Source organism: Chiloscyllium plagiosum, unplaced genomic scaffold, assembly GCF_037043375.1.
Source record: "Chiloscyllium plagiosum isolate Xiang-an unplaced genomic scaffold, Cpla_swu_hap1 HiC_scaffold_3, whole genome shotgun sequence".
Classification (NCBI taxonomy): domain Eukaryota; kingdom Metazoa; phylum Chordata; class Chondrichthyes; order Orectolobiformes; family Hemiscylliidae; genus Chiloscyllium; species Chiloscyllium plagiosum.
This window is the reverse complement of record NW_028270141.1, coordinates 103,801,251-103,823,396: the sequence shown is the minus strand read 5'-3', so window position 1 is coordinate 103,823,396 and position 22,146 is coordinate 103,801,251. Positions and strand designations below refer to the sequence as shown.

Here is a 22,146-nt window from a genome sequence, read left to right as displayed (position 1 = left end):
TGAAGGAAGTCAAGATAAACAATATTTGCACTGTTTGGTGTGAATTGATTAAAAAAAAATGGAAGTGTAGATTTCAGCCTTTGAAATGTTGAGATTTGTAAATCAACATTTCAAGATAAGACTAGGGGAAAGGAGCCACTACTAGGGTAGGGGAATGGCAAAGAGAAAATGTCAGCTGAAAGGAATGAACAGAATCCAAAGTAATTCCCACACGATCATTGGCTGAGGAAATTGGTCCCACAAAGCCATCCAAATCCAAATTCAAACAATGTAATACTAAAGCCAGAGCAACCAGAACGGGAGAGGAGACCATGAACAGAGAGCCTTCAGAGAAGTGGAGTAGCAATTGCAGGTGCCATCTTGTCTCGTTTGTGAGGACTTACCTCGACCCCCATAATTAACTGAAATGCAGCTGGTAGGTTCCATAAGCTTTATTTTTGATGTTTGATTGTACATTACACGTGCCCATTCTGGTACATTTATAATTTGTTGATATGGTTACATTTCTTGTATTCTGTCCTGTATAAAACATCTGGGGGAAAGAAGCTAAAAGATATCAATTTACTTTGTCATTATTGTACAAGATAAAATTGAACAAAGGTTCACCAAAACCCATAAACTAATATAAAACTCACAAAACTTCTTTAAGCGCTAACTGCTTTTATGAGGTCAGTTGTTGGAAATTGTTGTTGCACTGTGGAACCTGAATTACTAATGCACAAGTTTCTTTGCTTTGTAATTCTCGTGTTGCAGAGCATGCAGTTGGTATTATAGGTTGATAACTTGTAAATCCATATCTGGTACTAACCAATAACTTCAGCCAGTGGTTGCATTTTTGTTTTTGGTCTTGAGTTCAATGCTTTGAGAGTTGAGTGCATTATTTGGGATGGCACCTGGATCCAGTATTGAGGGAAAACATTACTGGTAGACCATTGCTTTTGCATGTTTGGGGTATGTAAACAGGATCCCTTACCTTGAGTCAAAGGTGACCAAACAATCCCTATGACAGCTGTCCTGGCCCACATTTTTCTTACAACTGACATCAAGATTTCATATATTTAATTTGCTGGTAATAAGTCTCTGCACTGAAAATGACAGCTGTGTATCCTTCTGAAGTGACATTGTTAATCCTTCAGAAGGAATACATTGACTGTCAAATGCTTTGTGACTTCCCGAGGCCATGAAAGATAGTATTCAAATACAAGTTCTTTAGTTACAATCTCAACTCATCAGTGTAAGTACAGAATATTTGCCTATTGCTACTTGCATACCATCTAAAATCAATTTTAAAGGAACATTTCTGGAGGATTAGCATCAGTTAATTTTGTAACGACATGTCTCCTATACCTTAAAGGTTTCCTTTAGAATAAAATAACTTTGTTTTTCAATGATTTATCAATGTGTTACAAAGTTACATTTTTGTTGCAGGTGACACTACAGGGAAGAGTAGACCTGCTAAAGATTGTTTTGATCTCTATGAGGAGATCCTCACTGAAGAGACAACTGCAAAAGAAATCTCTTTGAAAGAGGTACATGTTTGGTTATAGCATCATTTGATTTAGGTAAGGCCACCTTGTGAAATGAGCAAAGGCAAATTGCAGATGTAAAAAGTTCATTTGATCCATAAAGCCTATCCCTTACTGCCACTTTCCAGTTGCTACTTAACTGTAAATGTACAATAAAGCTATTTGCTGGATACAGGCTCAGTTCAGTTGAGCATCAACCAGAAATGTTGTCAGGATCAGCAACCCAATCAGTTTTGAAAACTTATTCCAGCCGCTGCTCCTTACGTATTTATATTGAAATTTGCAACCTTCGAATCAGCAGTATGATGTGTCAAAAGCTCATCTTTGGCAGTAATGAAGACTGAGTCCAAGTAGCCTTTTACGTCTTTGCAAAATTCTTGAGATGAATGTCAGTCTGTCCTAAGGAATGTTTCCTATATAGATTAATTGGACCTCTGAATTCTAATTTGGCTTTTTTTAAAAAAAATTCCTTTCATAGCTACAGACTATTTTCTTCTCCCGTGTCATGTGGCTTGTCATTGTAGCATCTTGTGGCAGTTTTCTAGAGCTCAAAACCTACTCACTTGGTCATACAAATTTTTTTCCTCCAACCAGTAACAGAAAGTGGTATTTTTGCTTGTTCTGATTCGTCCTTGCACACGACCTGTTAAGAAATATGATCTTCAAGAATGTAAGTGATGGATGAAAAAATGAGCTTTAAGGCAGACATATGTCATTACCACTTATTTTTATCATGACAGTTTCAAGAAAAATTTATTGAAAGAGAAAGAAAAGTTGAAGAATTATTGAAGAAACTGCATGAAGTACAAATCCAGGTAATTGATGAACATTATCGTCCCACTTGTTTCATGATAATCATGAATTTCTTACAGTTTTTGATAGTTTCAAAGATGAGGCAATATTGCTTGAGATGAAAGAAAATCTTAGTCAGTTTCTGTGATTTCTGATCATTTTCAATTTTGAAATTTATTGGTGTTGGTTCCTTCTTCCATCCTGCTGCGTGAGCATCTAGCTTCAGTACTCAAAGGCTCTTTGGAAATCTTTTTCACTGAGTTTTAATATGTGGACCACATTGGGAAGAATGCATTTATTGTCTGTCACTAATTTTCCTGAGAAGGTGATGGTTGGCCTTGAAATGCTTGTGGAGATAATGTTCTCGCAAGTATCTTCTAATGAGATTTTTAGGATTTTGACTGAACTGTAATAAAGGAACAGTATGTATCCCAAAACAGATGGGAATGGGCTTTGAGGTGGTGTTTGCATAATATGGCACACTTGTCCTTGGCGGTAGAGATGTCGTGACCGTGAGTTGCTGCATTGCATGATTCTCATGTATGCTGTAGCCCCTATTGAGCATAGTAAACTAGATTGAATTGCTGCTGTGTAAACCAAAGGATAATGAGTGTGGAGATGTCAAATAAATACTTGATGTTGTGCAAGATATGGAAAACCCTTTCTCCAGCCCATCCCGAGATGGTACAGACTCACATTGTGCAGCTAAGCTATCATGACTAGAAAATAAAGTTAGTTGCAACATTATGCTAAAGGAAAGGACTTTCACAAGAATTTCCTTTATTCGCTCATGGGATGTTGACGCTGCTGGCTGGCATTTATTGCCCTTACTGAGGCTGTTGAGTCAACCATACCCGCTTGGGTCAGGAGTCACATGTCAGCCAAGGCAGGTAAGGATGAGGAAGATTTGTTTTTATGATTGGAGTGACTTATACAATCTGGGCATGGCAGGTAGATGAAGTAATACAGGTTCAAACTGATGTAAATTCAATGTTTCAAAGCTATTATGTAAACAAGGATCAATTTGTGGAAATGGACTTTTTGGTAAAGGGTCATGGCATAAACTCTGGAATCATTTTAATCTTTGAATACCGTGATGATAAGGTAAGGATCTGTGTATCTGGTTCAGTGAACTAAGAAAAACCTTCCTTGTCCCTGCTGATCTAACTAGAAGGGCACATAAGATGATAGAAAAAGGGAAGTAATGGTACTTACGCTAAAAGCAGATGGAATTCATTTTATTTACTGTATGTATGAGGCAGGTTGGTGTGACGTTGTGTTCTACTAGCTGCACTGTTAGAAACAGTTGTCATGATTCCACAGCCTACAGTGTGATTATGAATTGGTTGTAAAATAGTGTCCCCTTTCTGTTTTTTCCCAGAACTCCACCCTGTCAAATGAAAATACCCAGCTAAAGAAGAATATATCAGCACTAATAAAAACTGCTCGCCTGGAAATTGTCCGGAAGGATGAAGAAATTAATCGGCTTAACAGAAGGTAAAATAGTCGTGACACTGAGATAAAGTTAAAAGGAAACATTTGTGCATGTGTGTGTGCACGCTGCAGATGACTTGAACTGTTACTTTCTAAGGTTACAATATGGTTGAGTTGCCCTTAATATAGAGTCATAGAGATATACAGCATGGAAACAGACCCTTCACACCCGGCCGTTTTCCCTGGAGCATCAGAGGCTGAGGGGTGACCTTATAGAGGTTTACAAAATCATGAGGGGCATGGATAGGATAAATAGGGTGGGGGAGTCCAGGACTAGAGGGCATAGGTTTAGGATGAGAGGGTAAAGATATAAAAGAGATCTAAGGGGCAACTTTTTCACGCAGAGGGTGGTACGTGCATGGAAAGAGCTACCAGAGGAAGTGGTGGAGGCTGGTACAACTGCAACATCTAAAAGGCATTTGGATGGGTATATGTTGCAGAATAAGGGATTATCCAGAGGAATCAAAGGTAGGTGGACTAGACAGGATGTGGTAGTAAAGGATCTGAAGGAAAGGAAAAAGTGTTTTGTTTATGTATTATCTTTTACAATCTCAGGACAAGTTGAAATATTTTGTAGTCAAGTTTCAAGTGTAGGGATTGTTTTAAAATAGAGAAAACATTATGTAGCTTGAGCAGCAGTGCAATAATTGATCAATTTATTTTAACGATCTTGTCTGTGAACTAGTTTGGGCACACTCTGGGAAAACTCCCATGTTTGCATAGGGCCTGGTACATCTGGCAAAACTAGATATCATTAGTCTTTGGTCACCTGAATTGGAGATGTGTTATCATTGAGTTATGAGGCAGACAGATTTTCCATTGATGCAGTGAAGTTTGAGGAGTAGATGCATGGAGTATTATTTTAAGGCTTTGACATTTTGAATAAGGAGAGACTATTTTCATTGGTCAGGCAATGGCATTTATAAATTTAAAACCATCACCAAATACAGATAAACGTAGAAACAATTTCTTTACACAAAGTAAGAGTATTTGATGCTCTGTCGTAGAAAATGAGTGAAACAGAGTTCGCTGTATCTTTTCAGTGAAAATCTGATAAATGTGTAAAACAAGGATGTAGGTCCCTGAAGTGAGGAAACAGCGGGGATTTGTTTTGTATGATCCTAGACTAAGAGCAGGTACAAATATGATGAGCAGAATGGTCTCCGATTCTGTGAATTTCTTGATTTGAAACCAGCTTTAAATTATGATGTTAGCAGTTCCAATTTTGCCATGGAACATTAACAACAAAATTTGAGCCTAGGCATCATTGTGCAACAGAACCACCCTGATAAGCCACTGAATATGACAGCATGAATGACCTTGTTCCTCCAATTTATCATGTCAGTGAGAGCTAGGTCTACAGAAGATAAACCTTTTAACATTGGGAACGTATATTGCCAGATGGAGTCAAGCCTTTTTAAGTGGACTACATAATAGAGCAGGCAGCTGCATACACTTTACTAACTGTTGTACTCAGCAAAGAAAGAAGTACAGGTAGTACTTCTATAACGCGATGGTTGCGTTCTTGTGCAATGCCGCATTCCCGCTTTAGAAACAACACTTCAAGTATTGGTGATGGAATTGCATTCTAGCCAACACATGTTTTAAAAGTTCATGCTTTAGAAACGGTGTCCTCAATTCATCAACCACCTTACAGTGAATTCATAGCAGAGCAACCCGTAAACTAGCAGATGCCTGCATCACTCTGCTTTTATAGATATCTGACCATTGCTACTGCAAATGGAAACCCTAATTTGTTCTTGCCTTTCATTTTTCACATTTCTTTGCAGTGTTGACTCCTTTCATCGTGCTTGTCTTGTAGACACCAGTTGCCCTTAAATCCCTTCTCAGTGGCTCAGAACTCATGGTTGACTTGCTGGCTGGAATTCACAAACAGATGCTAGTAGTATTAAATAATGGACAAGAATGAGCATTAAAATCCCAGTGCTTCAACTTATCCCATGCCCTCTGACCTGGGACATGAAGCACTTCTGATACTGTCACCTTTACTATCACTAATATGCTAACAGTGCGGTCCTGAGTCAAACAAATGATCTTCCTGGATTGTCAGTTTCATTTAATCCCTTGATAGTTAGTGAATCATCAAGGAGGTGGTGGTAAAAGTGACTGCCTAATAGTCACAAAGCACAGTCGTTTTTAAGCCATATTCTTTTAACAATAGCTCCACCACATCCACTTTATTGCATAGGAAGGTAATGAGTTTCTAAACCTTAGTTTTAACTTTTTACTCTTATGTGATCATTGTCTTTCTGCTGTTTATGTATACAGAACAACCTTGATTATTTGAACATTAATTATCCAACATCTCAGGGTCCTGTAACTTGTTATGAACTGTATATAAGAACGCACATTATGAGAGAGACATCCACAATCTCTCACAGAACATCCATCAGGACGAAAACAGTTCTTTTGTAATCACGCGTTAACAACAACGACAAATAACGCAAGAAAAAACTGAGCTGCAACCTGAAGATCCTGTTCTTAGGGAACCTTGAGCATCTGTCCCAATCTGCAATACTATGGAAACTAATGTTGAATTTTCTTTTTGTCCAGTTGCTTGTGCTCTTTTTCTCTCTCTTGCCATCTCTCTCTCTCTCGCGCTCTCTCTCTCTCTCTCTCTCTCTCTCTCTCTGGCGCTCTCTCTCTCTGGCTCGCTCGCTGTCTGGCTGTCTCTTGCTTAGTCGTTGACACGAACACAGGATGCTCCTGAGTGGACTGAAGGTTCAGTTCGAATGTTCAGTATGGCTTCTTTAGTTTAGGATCAGATCAGTAATCTGAACAAAATACTCCCTGTCCGTGTCGTTCGGATAATCGAGTTTGTTCTGTATTGGTAATATGGAGAGTTACCTTTATGAATAGTTTCTTTTTGTTTTCAATCAGGCAGTCACTTAATTGGATTGGAAATCCAGGACTTCGTCATTACCATAAGCAACACCACCATCCCCCTGGGTCATTCAATGTTCCAACTACACCACAAACTGACAACAAATGTCCCAGTTCAATACTTGACTGTCCATCTAGACCTGCACACTGCCAGCCTGCTGCTCATTTAAACAAACAGAGAAATTGTTTGGAAGGTGGATCACTCCGAGATGCAAGTCAACTTTTAGAGCCAAAGGCACAATGTAGTTTGAAAAACTCTCTTCCCAACTCTCAGTCAGTCCTGTGTGTGAACTCTTCGAGTAAACTATCCCCCCACACAGGTAAAGAATTAGCCCATCGAAGCAATGCATTGATGGATAAAATAAGGCCCTCTCAGAGTGAAGAGAAAAGAAGAGTTGATAAAATAAATGGTGAACATTTGGGTAAACATACAAACATTGAAAAGTTAGACGATTCTATCACTGAACTCTCAAACCTTCGGAAAAAAAGTAAAGGATCCAATTTTCCAGAAAAGACTGATAAAGTTGAGCCAACATCTCTCAGCATAAGACCACATTCTGAAATCAGAGGCTCAAGCCGTCACACTCCGGAAAAGAAGAGGCATCACTTCAATCAAGATGAACTTATCAACTGTTCAAAAGAGAGTGTAGAGACAAGAGACAAGAGAACACATGCTGAAAAGCAGGAGAGACATAGAGAGAAAGATGCAAGAAGATGTGACCCCAGGGAGAGAGAACAGAAAATGGACCAGAAAAAAGATCAGAAAAATAATAAGGAAGTTGACAAAGATAAGCTAAGAACTGACAAGTTGAGAGGTCACACAATTGAAAAGGAAAGAGACCCAATAAAGCGCCATGATAAAACAAAAAACCATTCCAAACTGACTAAACCTGCAAGCCCTCAAAAGCATTCTAGGCGAAACAGTTGTACAGTATCGGAGCACACTGTTGGAGAAAGGCGAGACTGGAAAATTGACATTAAGAATTCAGGAAAGGAAAGAAACGTTGAGGATAATGGAGATCGAAGAAATAAACGTTCAAAAGTGCATGATCATGAGACTTCCAAGGACAGTCCCAAACAAAGTGGTAAAAATGATAACAAAAGCCTAAAAAATGATGAAATTAGAAAAGACGACAAGAGTAAATCTGACCAAAAAGATAGAAGAAACCATAAAGTTAGCAGGCATTCTTCAAGGGATGGAGGGGACTGTGCTAAAAGAGAGAGCAAGCGTCGAGAAGAAAAAGACAAAACCAAGTCATCTGAGAGTCCTGAAAATATGACCAAGAGGCCTTGTACAGATCAGACACCAAAGAAAAAAGAAGAATCAGTCTGTGATGATAGCATGGCTAACTTGCTCACTTCAACAGATGAACAAAGTTCAGTAAGAAACACTGATCCCAAGTTGCATTTTATGGAAAAATTGCAGCTTACTGTTTCTCCGGTGAAAAAGCCATCCACTATCCTTTCTGAAGGAGATGATGAAATGCAGCTGCTCAGTGAGGATGAGGTGGTGGAAGTGGCTGAGAAAACAGCATCTGTGGAGGTCGGCTTTACTTTGGAGCAAATTTCCAGCCAGTCTGATGAAGCACAAGCAATGGACATAAACTGCAGATCTATTGAGTCACCTGTGGGAGGAACTCAGACACAAGCAATGGATACAAACTGCGAATGCACTGAGTTAGCCATGGCAAGAACTGAGATCCACATTTCTTGGAACGCTCCAAAACCAATGGAACATGTAGTTAGCCAGAAGGAACCACTTCAACAGGTTGAAGAGGAGGAAGGTGTTCAAGTCACATTAGTAGAAAATGCTCCCGATCAACCCATGGAGTGTGACTGCATTGAACATGACTCTGAAAAATTGGCCCCAGTAGTTGTAGAGACCATGGGAACTGTGGAAGTAGTCAGTGAAGCAATTTGTGAAGTGACTGAAAGTGCAATGCCAACTGTAGAAATTGAAGGTACTGACCCTGCAAAGGATGTGCAATCTGCTAGAAATGCTTCAGAAGCTGATGATGAATGTGTTAGTAGAATGAATGGAAAATCTCCACGGCCTACAGAAGCTGACTGTGTTTCTGCAGGTGGACCATGTGCAAGTTCAGATTGTCTAATCGAACTTGATAGTGCAGTCAACAGTGAGAAGGTTGTATCTCTGAATATTATTGAGAAACCTGAAGATTCAGGGAAGTTTGTGGATGTCAAGGCAGCAGATACTGAAGGATGGATTCGGAATTCAGAGCCAAATTTCACTGGCTGTGACTTGCAGCAGCCAAATGGAAGTACTGTGGATTCTTCTTCAACTGTCAAAGAAACACCTGTTGAAAATGTTTGTATAGCTGAAGACCAGGAAGAAAATTCCATTCAAAGCATTGACTTTACTTACATAGGGTCCATACCGGAACCAATCAGTCCCTTAACCAGTCCCTTACGGCCTGTTAGACCTTCAACATTAGAGACTTCTGGTATACAAAAGGAAAAGGATGTTGACGACAAGGGTAGGTGTTTGCATATTCATAATTGTTAGAAGCATTTTCTCCTTTCATACATAATTGAGGATTAGCACAAAAGTATTTTTAACAAAATATATTCTAATACAAATTGTTGGTATTTTGTTCAGATAACAAACCTAACATTTTGTCTGAAAAGTAAATGAAAATTGCTAAGGTGATGAAACATTTGCTGTATTTATCTGGTCGATGTATCTAGTAGCTATGTGATGTGGTCAGCGCGTCCATTTGACTTCTCAGTCTGACTTTTAGTTCCATTCCTTTCCTTCTGTGATTCATTTTCACCCTTAGGACCAGGACCAAGCATCGGGAATTGTTTTCTTTAGAGCAAAAAGGTTTAAGATGTACAGCAGTGTAAGAGATTTTCGTAAGTTGAAATTCACTAGCAATGTAGGTAGTGCAAAATTGTAGCTACTGGTAAACACCATTTAGTACAGGACACAAATTTAAGACAATTTGCAAAAAAAAAATAGGAACGCGATAAATATTTAACTTGAGCTGTAATCTGGACTGCCTTGCTTGGAAGACTGGTGGAAGCAGATTCGAAGGTAACCTCTCTGAAGGGAATTTGATTTAAAAATTTAAAGGCAAAGTATATTGTGTTGAAAGCTGGCGAGTGAGACTAGGGAGTAACTTTTTCAGAAAACCAACAAAGGCATCATGGTCAAATAGCTGCCTTCAGTGCTCTACAAGCTTAGGCTTAACAGCACTATGTATTCACAAGGGGCATTAGAAATTGCTATGAGGCAGTGAAGATGAAGAATAGGACACAGATACAAGATTAAAATAATTTGCAAGGGATTTAAAGCCCGAGCAAAAGTAAGAGTAGTGGGCAAATTGGGGCATTGGCGTGTTGAGGATGGAATCTGTGACGGTGTGACTGAGGCATCATAAATATTTTGGCATGTGTGCTTTCAGAGTGGTAATCAAAAGACTGGAAGGAGATGAAAGACACTCTCAGAATGAGAACATTAGAAAGCAGACTCATTAAGGTATACTCGGTGGATAAGTCACTCTGCTCTGATGGTATGCTATGCTCTTCAGGTTATTGAAAGAAGGCAGACCATAGAAGTAATCAGTGAAGTAATTTATGAAGTGACTGAAAGTGTAACACTTATTGTAGAAATAGAAAGCACTGACAAAAGCAGAAGATGTGCAATCTGTAGGAAATGCATCAGAAATCGACAATGAATTTGTTGTTAGAATGAGTGGGAAATCTCCACGGCCTATAGAAGCTTACTGCGTTACTGTATATGGACTAAGTGGGAGTTCTGATTGTCGAATTGAACTTGATCATCATAGAACCAACATACCATTACATTAATTTTTCTATCATCTTTATGCAAATATTGCCATGAACATAGAACAGCAAGTACAGGCCCTTCGACCCATGATGTTGTGCTGAGCATTTGTCTTAATCTAAGACCAACCTAACCGTCACGCCCCTCAATTTACTGCCATCCATGTGCTTGTCCAGCAGCCACTTAAATGTCCCTAATGTCTCTGAGTCTACTATCATCTTTGGCAGTGCATTCTACGCGCACATCACTCACTGCGTAAAGAACTTACCTCTGACATCTCCCATATACTTTCCTCCAATCACCTTAAAATGATAAACCCTTGTGACCGCCACTTCTACCCTCAGGAAAAGTCTCTGGCCATCTACTCTATCTGTGTCTCTCATTACCTCGTACATCTCTATTGTCACCTCTCTTCCTTCTTCCTTCCAGTGTGAAAAACCCTAGTTCACTCAACATCGCTTCATGAGACAAGCCCTCCAATCCAGTCAACATCCTGGTAAATGTCCTCTGCACCCTCTCTAAAGCATCTGCATCCTTCCTATAATGAGGCGACTAGAACTGGACTCTGTATTCCAAGTGTGGTCTAACCAGAGTTTTATAGCGATGCCGCAAAACCTTGCGGCTCTTAAACTCAATCTCCCTGTTAATGAAACCATATACCTTGATAAAAACCGTATCAACTTGGGTGGTAACTTTGAGGGATCAATGTACGTGGACCCCAAGATCCCACTGTTCCTCCACAACTGCCAAGAATCCTGTCTTTAACCCTGTATTCAGCATTCAAATTCAACCTTCCAAAATGAATCACTTTACATTTATCCAGGTTGAACTCCATCTCCCACTTCTCCACCAAGCTCTGCATCTTGTCAATGTCATGTTGTAGCCTGCAACAGCTTTCGACACTATCTACAACACCACTGACCTTTGTGTCATCAGCAAACTTACTAACCCACCCTTCTGCTTCTTCATCAAAGTCATTTATAAAAACTACAAAGAGCAGAGGCCCATGAACAGATCCCTGTGGGACACCACTGATCGCCGGCCACCAGGCAGAATACTTTCCATCCACTATCACTTGCTGTCTTCTTTCGGCCAGCCAATTCTGAATCCAGACAGCCAAATTTCCCTGTATCCCATACCTCCTAACTTTCTGAATGAGCCTACCATGGGGAACCTTATCAGATGCTTCTCTGATATCCATATATACCATATCCACTGCTCTACCTTCATCAACTTGTCTTGTCACATCCTCAAAGAATTCAATAAGGCTTGTGAGGCATGACCTGCCGCCCTCAAAGCCATGCTGACTATCTTTAATCAAGCTATGTTTTTTCAAATAGTCATAAATCCTATCTCTCAGAATCTTTTCTAGTACCTTGCTTACCACAGACGTAAGACTGGTCTGTATTTCCCAGGGATTTCCCTATTCCCTTTCTTGAACAGAGGAACAACATTCACCTTCCTCCAATCATCTGGTCCTACTCACTTGGAGAGTGAGGATGCAAAGATCATCTTGCTCCTCGCTTACCATAGTAACCTTGGATATATTTGGTCAGGCCCTAGGGACTTATCTATCTTGATGCTTCCCAAAATTTTCTGCACATACACTTTCTTAATATCAATCTGTTCAAGCCTATTAACCTGGTCCATGGTGTTCTCATTATCAACAAGGTCCTTTTCTCGTGAATACTGAAACAAAAATCTCATTTAGGACCTCCCTTACCTCTTCAGACTCCAGGCACAAGTTCGCTCCACTATCCCTGATCAGTCCTACCCTCCCTCTGATCATTCTCTTATTCCTCGCATTTGGGTTTTCCCTAATCCTTCCCGCCAATGCTTTTTTGTGCTCCCTTCTAGCCCTCCTCAGTCCATTTACGAGTTCTTTTCTAGCTACTCTTTAATTCTCTAAAGCTGTGCCAGATCCTTGCTTCCTCAACCTTAAGTCAGCTTCCTTCTTCCTCTTAACAAGAAGCTCCTCTTCTCTTGTCATTCAAGGCTCCTTCACCTAACCATTCCAATCCTGTCTCAGTGGGACAAAGTTATCCAATACTTGCAACAAGTGCTCCTTAAACAGCTTCCACATTTCTGTTGTGCATTTCCTATAGAACAATTGTTCCCAATTTATACTCCATAGCTATTATACTGTCTAATAGCAGTATAATTTCCCCCTCCTCCAGTTAAATACCTTCCCATACTTCTGTTCCTATCCCTCTCCATGACTGTGATAAAGGTGAGGCAGTTGTGGTTACTGTCACCGAAATGCTCTCCCACCGAGAAATCTGACACCTAGCCTGGCTCATTGCCTAGCACCAAATCCAATATGGACTCCTGCCCCCAGTCAACCAATCTACATATTGAGTCAGGAATCCTTCCTGGACACACCTGACAAAATCGGCTCCATCCAGACCCTCTGGACTAAGGAGGTTCCAATCAATATTGGCGAAGTTGAAGTCACCCATTACAACAACACTGTTACATCTGTACCTTTGCAAGATCTGCTGTCCAATCTGTTCTTCGATCTCTCTGCTGCTTTGGGGGATCTGTAAAGAAAACCCAATAAAGTGACTGCACCTCCATCCATACTGACTCAGTAGACAAGCCCTCCTCAACCTCCTTTTCTGCAGCTGTGATGCACTCTCCAATTAACAATGCTACTCCCTCCTCCTCTTTTTTTTTTCCCCCTCCTTTTTTTTAAAAAGATCTAAATCCTGGAACATCCAGCAACCATTTCTTCCCCTGTGAAATCTGTGTCTGTGTTATGGCTACAACATCATGGTTCTAAGTACTGATCCATGCGATTGAGAAAAACTAATGTATCAAGTTTCCTCAACAAGAGGATAAACTAGACGTGGTCCAAAACCAATTGTGGAAAGACTCTTGGAATCCATAATTTGAGATAGTGAGGACTGCCAATGCTGTCAATAGGTGTGGCGCTGGCAAAATCACAGCAGGTCAAGCAGCATCTGAGGAGCGAGGGAGTTGATGTTTCATGCATAACCCTTCATCAGTTTGGGAACAAGCAAATAAATATTAACTAACAAACATTACTTAATCACAGCCAAATATTTGAAACTGGTATTCCAGTGCTGTATTAGGAGAGGGGAACAAACAGATTAATATTAGATTATCCTAACAAACTTCCATTATAGTTAAATTGGATCGCAAAGTAGTCTTTGCTTCAATAGCATTGTAAAGATGTGGCTTTAAAAGGTTGATTTGAGATTTCTTCTTCCACCCTTCATTCCCTCACTCCCTCCCAAAGGATCCTTTTTTGAAATAATATGCTGGAGGGATCAACTTTCTGTTGGACTGAGAGTTGGTCATATGAGTTGGAATTTTACCTGTCTTACTAAATTAATGAGGAGAAAGTGAGTCTGCAGATGCTGGAGATCAAAGTTGAAACTTTATTGCTGGAACAGCACAGCAGGTCAGGCAGCATCCAGGGAACAGGAGATTCGACGTTTCGGGCACAGGCCCTTCTTCAGGAATGAGCAGAGAGTGTTCAGCAGGAGAAGATAAAAGGTAGGGAGGAGGGACTTGGAGGAGGGGAGTTGGAAATGTGATAGGTGGAAAGAGGTCAAGGTGAGGGTGATAGGTCGGAGTAGGGTGGAGGCGGAGAGGTCAAGAAGAAGACTGCAGGTCAGGAAGGCGGTGCCGGGCTGGAAGGATCCGGCTGAGACAAGGTGGGGGGAGGGGGGATGAAGAAACTGGTGAAGTCCAAGTTCATCCCCTGCGGTTGGAGGGTTCCCAGTCGGAAGATAAGACGCTCCTCCTCCGACCGTCGGGTTGTTGTGGTTTGGCGGTGGATGAGTCCAATGACCTGCATATCCTCGGTGGAGTGGGAGGGGGAGTTGAAATGCTGTGCCACAGGTTGGTTGGGTTGGTTCGTCCGGGTGGCCCAGAGGTGCTCCCTGAATCGCTCCGCAAGTAGGCGGCCTGTCTCCCCAATATAGAGGAGGCCACACCGGCTGCAGCGGATGCAGTAGATGATGTGGGTGGAGGTGCAGGTGAATCTGTGGCGGATATGGAAGTTTCCCTTGGGGCCTTGGAGAGAAGTGAGGGGGGAGGTGTGGGCGCAAGTGTTGCACCTCCTGCGGTTGCAAGGGAAGGTGCCGGGAGTGGTGGTTGGGTCGGTGGGGGGTGTGGATCTGACAAGGGAGTCGCGGAGGGAGTGGTCTCTACGGAAAGCTGATAGGGGAGGGGAGGGAAATATATCCTTGGTGCTGGGGTCTGTTTGGAGGTGGCGGAAGTGACGGCGGATGATGCGCTGTACATAGAGATTGGTGGGGTGGTAGGTGAGGACCAGTGGGGTTCTGTCCTGGTGGCGGTTGGAGGGGCGGGGCTCAAGGGCGGAGGAGCGGGAAGTGGAGGAGATGCGGTGGAGGGCACCGTCGACCACGTCGGTATCGGCGCTACCTCGTGCTCCCACGAGGAGGTTGAACAGTTCATCCACTACACCAACACCTTCCACCCCGACCTCAAATTCACCTGGACAGTCTCGGACTCCTCCCTCCCCTTCCTAGACCTTTCTGTTTCTATCTCATGCGACCGAATCAACACGGACATCTACTACAAACCTACCGACTCCCACAGCTACCTGGACTACACCTCCTCCCATCCTGCCCCCTGTAAAAACGCCATCCCATTCTCCCAATTCCTTCGTCTCCGCCGCATCTGCTCCCAGGAGGACCAGTTCAAAATACGTACAACACAGATGGCCTCCTTCTTCAAGGACCGCAATTTCCCCCCCGACGTGGTCGACGGTGCCCTCCACCGCATCTCCTCCACTTCCCGCTCCTCCGCCCTTGAGCCCCGCCCCTCCAACCGCCACCAGGACAGAACCCCACTGGTCCTCACCTACCACCCCACCAATCTCCATGTACAGCGCATCATCCGCCGTCACTTCCGCCACCTCCAAACAGACCCCAGCACCAAGGATATATTTCCCTCCCCTCCCCTATCAGCTTTCCGTAGAGACCACTCCCTCCGCGACTCCCTTGTCAGATCCACACCCCCCACCGACCCAACCACCACTCCCGGCACCTTCCCTTGCAACCGCAGGAGGTGCAACACTTGCGCCCACACCTCCCCCCTCACTTCTCTCCAAGGCCCCAAGGGAAACTTCCATATCCGCCACAGATTCACCTGCACCTCCACCCACATCATCTACTGCATCCGCTGCAGCCGGTGTGGCCTCCTCTATATTGGGGAGACAGGCCGCCTACTTGCGGAGCGATTCAGGGAGCACCTCTGGGCCACCCGGACGAACCAACCCAACCAACCTGTGGCACAGCATTTCAACTCCCCCTCCCACTCCACCGAGGATATGCAGGTCATTGGACTCATCCACCGCCAAACCACAACAACCCGACGGTCGGAGGAGGAGCGTCTTATCTTCCGACTGGGAACCCTCCAACCGCAGGGGATGAACTTGGACTTCACCAGTTTCTTCATCCCCCCTCCCCCCACCTTGTCTCAGCCGGATCCTTCCAGCCCGGCACCGCCTTCCTGACCTGCAGTCTTCTTCTTGACCTCTCCGCCTCCACCCTACTCCGACCTATCACCCTCACCTTGACCTCTTTCCACCTATCACATTTCCAACTCCCCTCCTCCAAGTCCCTCCTCCCTACCTTTTATCTTCTCCTGCTGAACACTCTCTGCTCATTCCTGAAGAAGGGCCTGTGCCCGAAACGTCGAATCTCCTGTTCCCTGGATGCTGCCTGACCTGCTGTGCTGTTCCAGCAATAAAGTTTCAACTTACTAAATTAATGACTTTGTGACGAGGTTTTCTTTCAAGTTCCTAAAGTGATGACTATAGTGAGAACTGGACCATGAATAAGCCATGTGAGGTTATTTTGTAACTTACTTCAATCTCTTGCACCACCAATCCTCCATACCAACGTGTCCTCTAATTCTCAACAGCACAGTCCCAGGGATCCACTCAGATATTAACACGTGCCCAGAGAACCACATTCTTTAACTTTCAAAAAGACACTTGTTAGCTATCTTGAAAGAAACAGGGTTATGATTGTAAATAGCTGCAAAAATATTGTCATCAAGTCAACCACTACAGAAGACAGATTGGAGATTCCCCATGGATCTGAAAGCCCTCATCTTAACATCTCTCCTGGAATGGTATTTGTTCAATTAATTTTAAATAGCTTGAATAATTTACCCGATGCATATTTAAATGTGATACATGCCTGCTTAAAATTTGGTACAATTCTAATTGAATTGCATAACTGATTCCTACCATCAAATGCTAGATTAAAGTTAGCATAATGTGAATTATTTGTTTTCGTGAGTCTTTACTAACATGGTGAAAAGTGTGGGCTTTCTGTATTTTACCTCATGGAGTATCTGTCTCAGTGCAAAAGATGTTCAAATTATTTATGAATTATTAATTCTGCTTAACTTGCTTTGTTGCACATTTCTCCTCGTTTAGATTCTACCCTGAAAGTCCAAGGTGATTGTTCTTCAAGGAACTGCACTCAAGAGCTGAATAAAAAAGATCAGGAACCGTTGTGCAAGACTGGAGAAAAGGCATTGGGCATTTTGTTAGAGAACTGTTTTTCAGAAGAAATAGAAGAAGGAGAAATTGTGAGTGATGATGAAGCCTCTGTACCTGAAATACAGAAATCAGTGATTGACGTTCAGATGGAGAAAGAGAACAACGACAAAGTGAAATGTAATCCAAGTAAAAGTAGACCCAAAGAAGAAGTAAGATTGGTAAATCCTGATCAATCTACTGTAAACTGCTCCTCCGAGGACTTGACCAAAATAAAGAGCAGTAAAAAACAAAAGAAATCGGAAAAGGTGACTTCAAATCAAAATGCTGATGTGGAAATTCTCAACCCCAATTCTGCAGAAAGAAATCAGATTAAGTCCTCGGTCTCAAATTTGATGGGTGCCTTAATGGTGACTCGCAAGATTGTTCGTAAAAAATACATGAAGCTCCATAAACAGTTTGAAATCCACAAGTTTCAGCGGATAGTTGAAATTGCCTCTGCCGACTTCATCTCTGTTGTTAAAAATTCCAATTTTCCAAAGTCCAGGCGGCCATTAAAGACCTCAATCTGTGCAGAAATTGAAAACATTCTAATGCAGGCTAAGTGCAATGGGATTGTAAATAGCATTTTCTCACAGCAGGCTCCAAACATGAAGGAAAAACTCTGGATGTTCGTGGACAAGCAATTTGATTTTATGTTTGAAAAGGTGCGTGACATGTTTATCTCTTGTGAGAGTATAAGTCTAGAATTGGCCTTGGAGGAGAAAAGGGAAGATGAGAAGTTTAACAATAAACAGAAGAAAAATACAGTGGTTAAACAGTTCAAGGACAGAGTTAGCAACAAATTATCAAAGTTGAAAGTTCCCCCCCCTCCTTCAGGGCCATCGTCGACAAATACCTCGTCAAGCAAAAAAAACTCTGGTAAAAATAAACCAGCCAATGATGATCGGAAACTTAAAGGAACTCCAGTATTAAACAAGCATTTAAAGAAGAGTGTAGTATGTTCAGCTAATGGTATCCCCAAGGAAGATGACCTGAGCACAAAAGGCAAATATGAGCTGCCTGTGACTCAGGTGAACTTGGTTGATCCACCAACCAGTTCCAACACTGTGAAAGACTGCCATGATAAAACAGAACTTGGCATTCTGACTGAACAACAGGCCTCTACTCTCACATTTAACTTGGTTAGTGATGCTCAAATGGGTGAGATATTCAAGTGTTTATTACAAGGCTCAGACTTTCTGGACCAAGGGATTACAACGTTGGAATGTAATTCCTGGCCTATCCCAGATAAGGTACGGCCTGACATCGGAGCACATATCTTGGGTAATGATTCCACTTCAGAGAAACCACCACCAGTGTCTCAGCTGGATACTGCTACATGGCCTCCTGTTACGCCAAACACACACACAGTTGGGTTAAGGCCACCACTTGATCTGGACATTCTAGATGAAAGTTGCATGCTGGAAATTCCAGATAAGGTGATGCAAACCAAAGATTCTGTGATCAGTCTAGGTGACGATTCACATCGACAAAAGATAATCGAAAGTAGTTCAGTTCCAGAACGTTCCTCTGTTCCCTCTATTCTCATGGAGGATTTGGCAGTTTCTCTTACAGTCCCCTCACCTCTGAAATCAGATGGGCAGATCAGCTTCTTAACATCTCAAAATGGGGAATCTCTGCATGAGGAAGTCAATAAAGCAATTTTGACTGCACATTATAGTGAAAGTGCTCTTCTTGATGAAGAGGATGCTTCAGAGCAAGATATTCACTTGGCGTTGGACTCAGATAACTCAAGCAGCCGGTCAAGCAATTCTTCAATGTGGAACAAACAGGTTTCAGCCTCCTCTTTTCAATATCAGCTCCAACCCCCAATGCAGGCAGTCATAATGGAAAAATCAAATGATCATTTCATTGTTAAGATTAGATGCAGGCCCCCTGATACCAAAACTAGTCAACAAAGCTCACCTTCTGTGGGATTTGAGCTGGAACCAAACAATGACCTTGGCACCGAGGCAGTCAATGAGTCTGCAATGCCTTGCAGCAGTGGGGGTGTTGTGCTTGGTCAGGATCAGGCACTGTCAGAATCAAGTCACGATCAGTATTTAACTGCAAAACATCCAGAAGATAGCAGCAAAAACATGGACAAGTTGGGAATAGATGCTGATGTAAAACTAGCTCATTCTGAGGAAGATCAACCATCAACTGAAAAGCACAAAAATGTGGAGCCTTTACTTAAAACTCCCAGGGACAGTGCTGCGAGTGAGACCTTGACCACAGCAGCGTGTACAGAAATGGTTTCAGGACATGGTGCTTTGAGTGGCAGGAAGAGGAAATGTAACGTGAAAGCGGATTCCACCGTGAAAAGGCCACGAAAGGAGAATGAGCTTTTGAAAAGCACTAAGAGCAAAAACAAAGAAAGCAAATGTAAACGGACATCCCCCTCTTCAGCAAAGAAAGCTCTCAGCAGCAAAACAGTAGTTACTTCAAAGAAAACAACGGTAAATCCTTCCCAGTCTACAACCAAGTCACCAACTAGTCTTCCTGCTAAAAATGTCATCAAGAAGAATGGTGAAGTTTTGGTAATGTGGACCAGGTAAGAACACTCAATTTGTAGATATTCAAAAACATTTGTAGATATGTCATCCCCCAGATCCATTATTATTAGCACCTTCTTTAATGTAATTACAAATATTCACTGTTGCGAACCCCTTATACCCTTGTTTGTAAGGTGCCCTTTGTTTATAACTGCGAAGCCTTGGTAAGTGGACGTAATCCATATTGAGGAATGGCCATTATTGAAAAGATGGCAGAAGTAATGTCACTGCATTCTCACCTTTTTCTGCATTGGGCCCCATTCTAACCAAACTTTGTCTCTGCTCTCCCCTTCTGGTTCTCATTTTGCATATTAACAAAAACGGTAGTAGACTCGCCAATTTTAAGGGCATTTAAATGGTTATTGGATAGTCATGTGGACGAAAATAGATTTGTTAAGGTTAGATCGGCTTTGATTGGTTTCACAGGTCGGCGCAACATCGAGGGTCAAAGGGCCTGTATTGAGCTGTTATGTTCTATATGTTCTATAACAAACAATCTAGTGTATAGCAACAGCATTGGCAAGGCAAAGGTTTACGCAATATGGCATAAAATAAGGGCTGTGATGTGGAGGTACTGGTGTTAGACTGGGGTGGACAAAATCGGAAGTCACACGACACCAGGTTTTAGTCCAACAGGTTTATTTGAAATCACGAGCTTTTGGAGCGCTGCTTCTTTATCACTTCACCTGAAGTGCGAATTGACTTTGATTCAGGAAATCTGGATGTAGAATTGGTTTGGGTAGAGGTGAAGAATAGTAGAGAAAGAAGTCACTTGTAGGACAAATTTAGATAAATGTGAGGTGCTGCGGTTTGGAAAAGCAAGTCTTAGCAGGACTTATACACATAATGGTAAGGTCCTGGAGAGTGGTGCTGAACAAAGAGACCTTGGAGTGGAGGTTCATAGTTGCTTGAAAGTGGAGTCGTAGGTAGACAAGGTGGTGAAGAAGGCATTTGGTATGCTTTCCTTTATTGGTCAGTGCATTGAGTGGAGGAGTTGGGAGGTCAAGTTGCGGCTGCACAGGACATTGGTTAGGCCACTTTTGGAATACTGTGTGCAGTTCTGGTTTCCCTGCTATAGGAAGGCTGTTATGAAACTTGAAAGGGTTCAGCAAAGATTTACAAGGATGTTGCCAGGGTTGGGGTATTTGAGCTATAAGGAGAGGCGGAATAGATTAGATTAGATTACTTAGTGTGGAAACAGCCCTTCGGCCCAACAAGTCCACACTGACCCTCCGAAGAGCAACCCACCCAGGCCCATTCCCCTACATTTACCCCTTCACCTAACACTACGGGCAATTTAGCATAGCCAATTAACCTAACCTGCACATTTTTGTACTGTGGGAGGAAACCGGAGCACCCGGAGGAAACCCACACAGACCCGGGGAGAATGTGCAAACTCCACACAGACAGTTGCCTGAGGCGGAAATTGAACCCAGGTTCAATAGGCTGGGGCTGTTTTCCTTGGAGCATCGAAGGCTGAGAGGTGACCTTCTAGAGGTTTATAAAATCATGAGAGACATCGATAGGGTGAATTGTTCAGGTCTGTTTCCCATGGTTGGGGAATCCAACTGGAGGGCGTAGGCTTAAGGTGAGAAGGAATGATTTAAAAGGGACCTAAGGGGCAACCTTTTCACACAGAGGGTGCATGTTTGGAATGAATTGCCAGACAAAGTGGTGGAGGCTGGTACAATTACAACATTTAAAAGGCATCTGGATAGGTATATGATTAGAAAGGGTTCAGAAGGCCAAGTGTTGGCAAATAGGATTTATATGGGATATCTGTTTGGCATGGATGTGTTGGACCAAAGGGTCTGTTTCTGTGCTGTACATCTCTAAGACTCTAAGTCTACAGGTCTCTGAAGAATAACCCTGGTACAAAAAGAAATATGGTGTGCTTCTGATAAAGGTGTAGTAATAATCATTAAGTTTAATCCACATAAAGAACTGGTAAAATAAGAAAATAGCCTTGATGAATTTATAGAATGTGTTTGAGCAGTGTAAACTGGAACTGATCAGAGAGCAGGGTATACTAGACTGGGTATTGTGCAAAGTGACAAGTTTAGACCATTAGACATAGGCGCAGAAGTAGGCCATGCAGCTCATTGAGCCTGCTCCACCATTCAGTAAGATCGTGGCTGATCTGAAAATCCTCAGCTCCGTCTTCTTGCCTTTTTTCCATAACCCTTGATACCCTTACTGATTATAAATATGCCTATGAGTAGTTCTGGAATAATGAACATTTCAGCAGTGCGATTTGACTATAACGTCACCGACGAATTAGGGAGTGGTATTTTTAAGATTCCTTACCATCATTGGCAATAGCGCGATTCCAGTGGGGATGTGTTTGCACTTAATTCTGCATGTGCGTCAATGTCTGCGCCAAAATCTCTGCACATGCGCTGGTGACTGCACCATTCTGTGCATGCGAGAGGTCAGTGCTGGTCTTGGTGCCATTCTGCGCATGCATGATGTCAGTTGCCGGGAGAGCAGCTTTCAGTGAGAGGTACTATATAGAGA

The 22,146-nt window shown here is 42.4% G+C and overlaps 1 protein-coding gene across 2 annotated transcripts in view; it reads left to right on the top strand.

Moving 5' to 3' along the window:
• The window catches only part of casp8ap2 (caspase 8 associated protein 2), a 47,355-nt gene that overhangs the window by 14,607 nt on the left and 10,602 nt on the right, over positions 1-22,146 (top strand). For both annotated transcript variants that reach the window (XM_087982246.1, XM_087982247.1), the window contains exons 4-8: positions 1,429-1,529; positions 2,267-2,341; positions 3,700-3,815; positions 6,714-9,211; positions 16,970-19,628. In XM_087982246.1, coding sequence (XP_087838372.1) covers positions 1,429-1,529; positions 2,267-2,341; positions 3,700-3,815; positions 6,714-9,211; positions 16,970-19,628 — 5,449 coding nt within the window. The remainder of the gene's footprint in view (positions 1-1,428; positions 1,530-2,266; positions 2,342-3,699; positions 3,816-6,713; positions 9,212-16,969; positions 19,629-22,146) is intronic.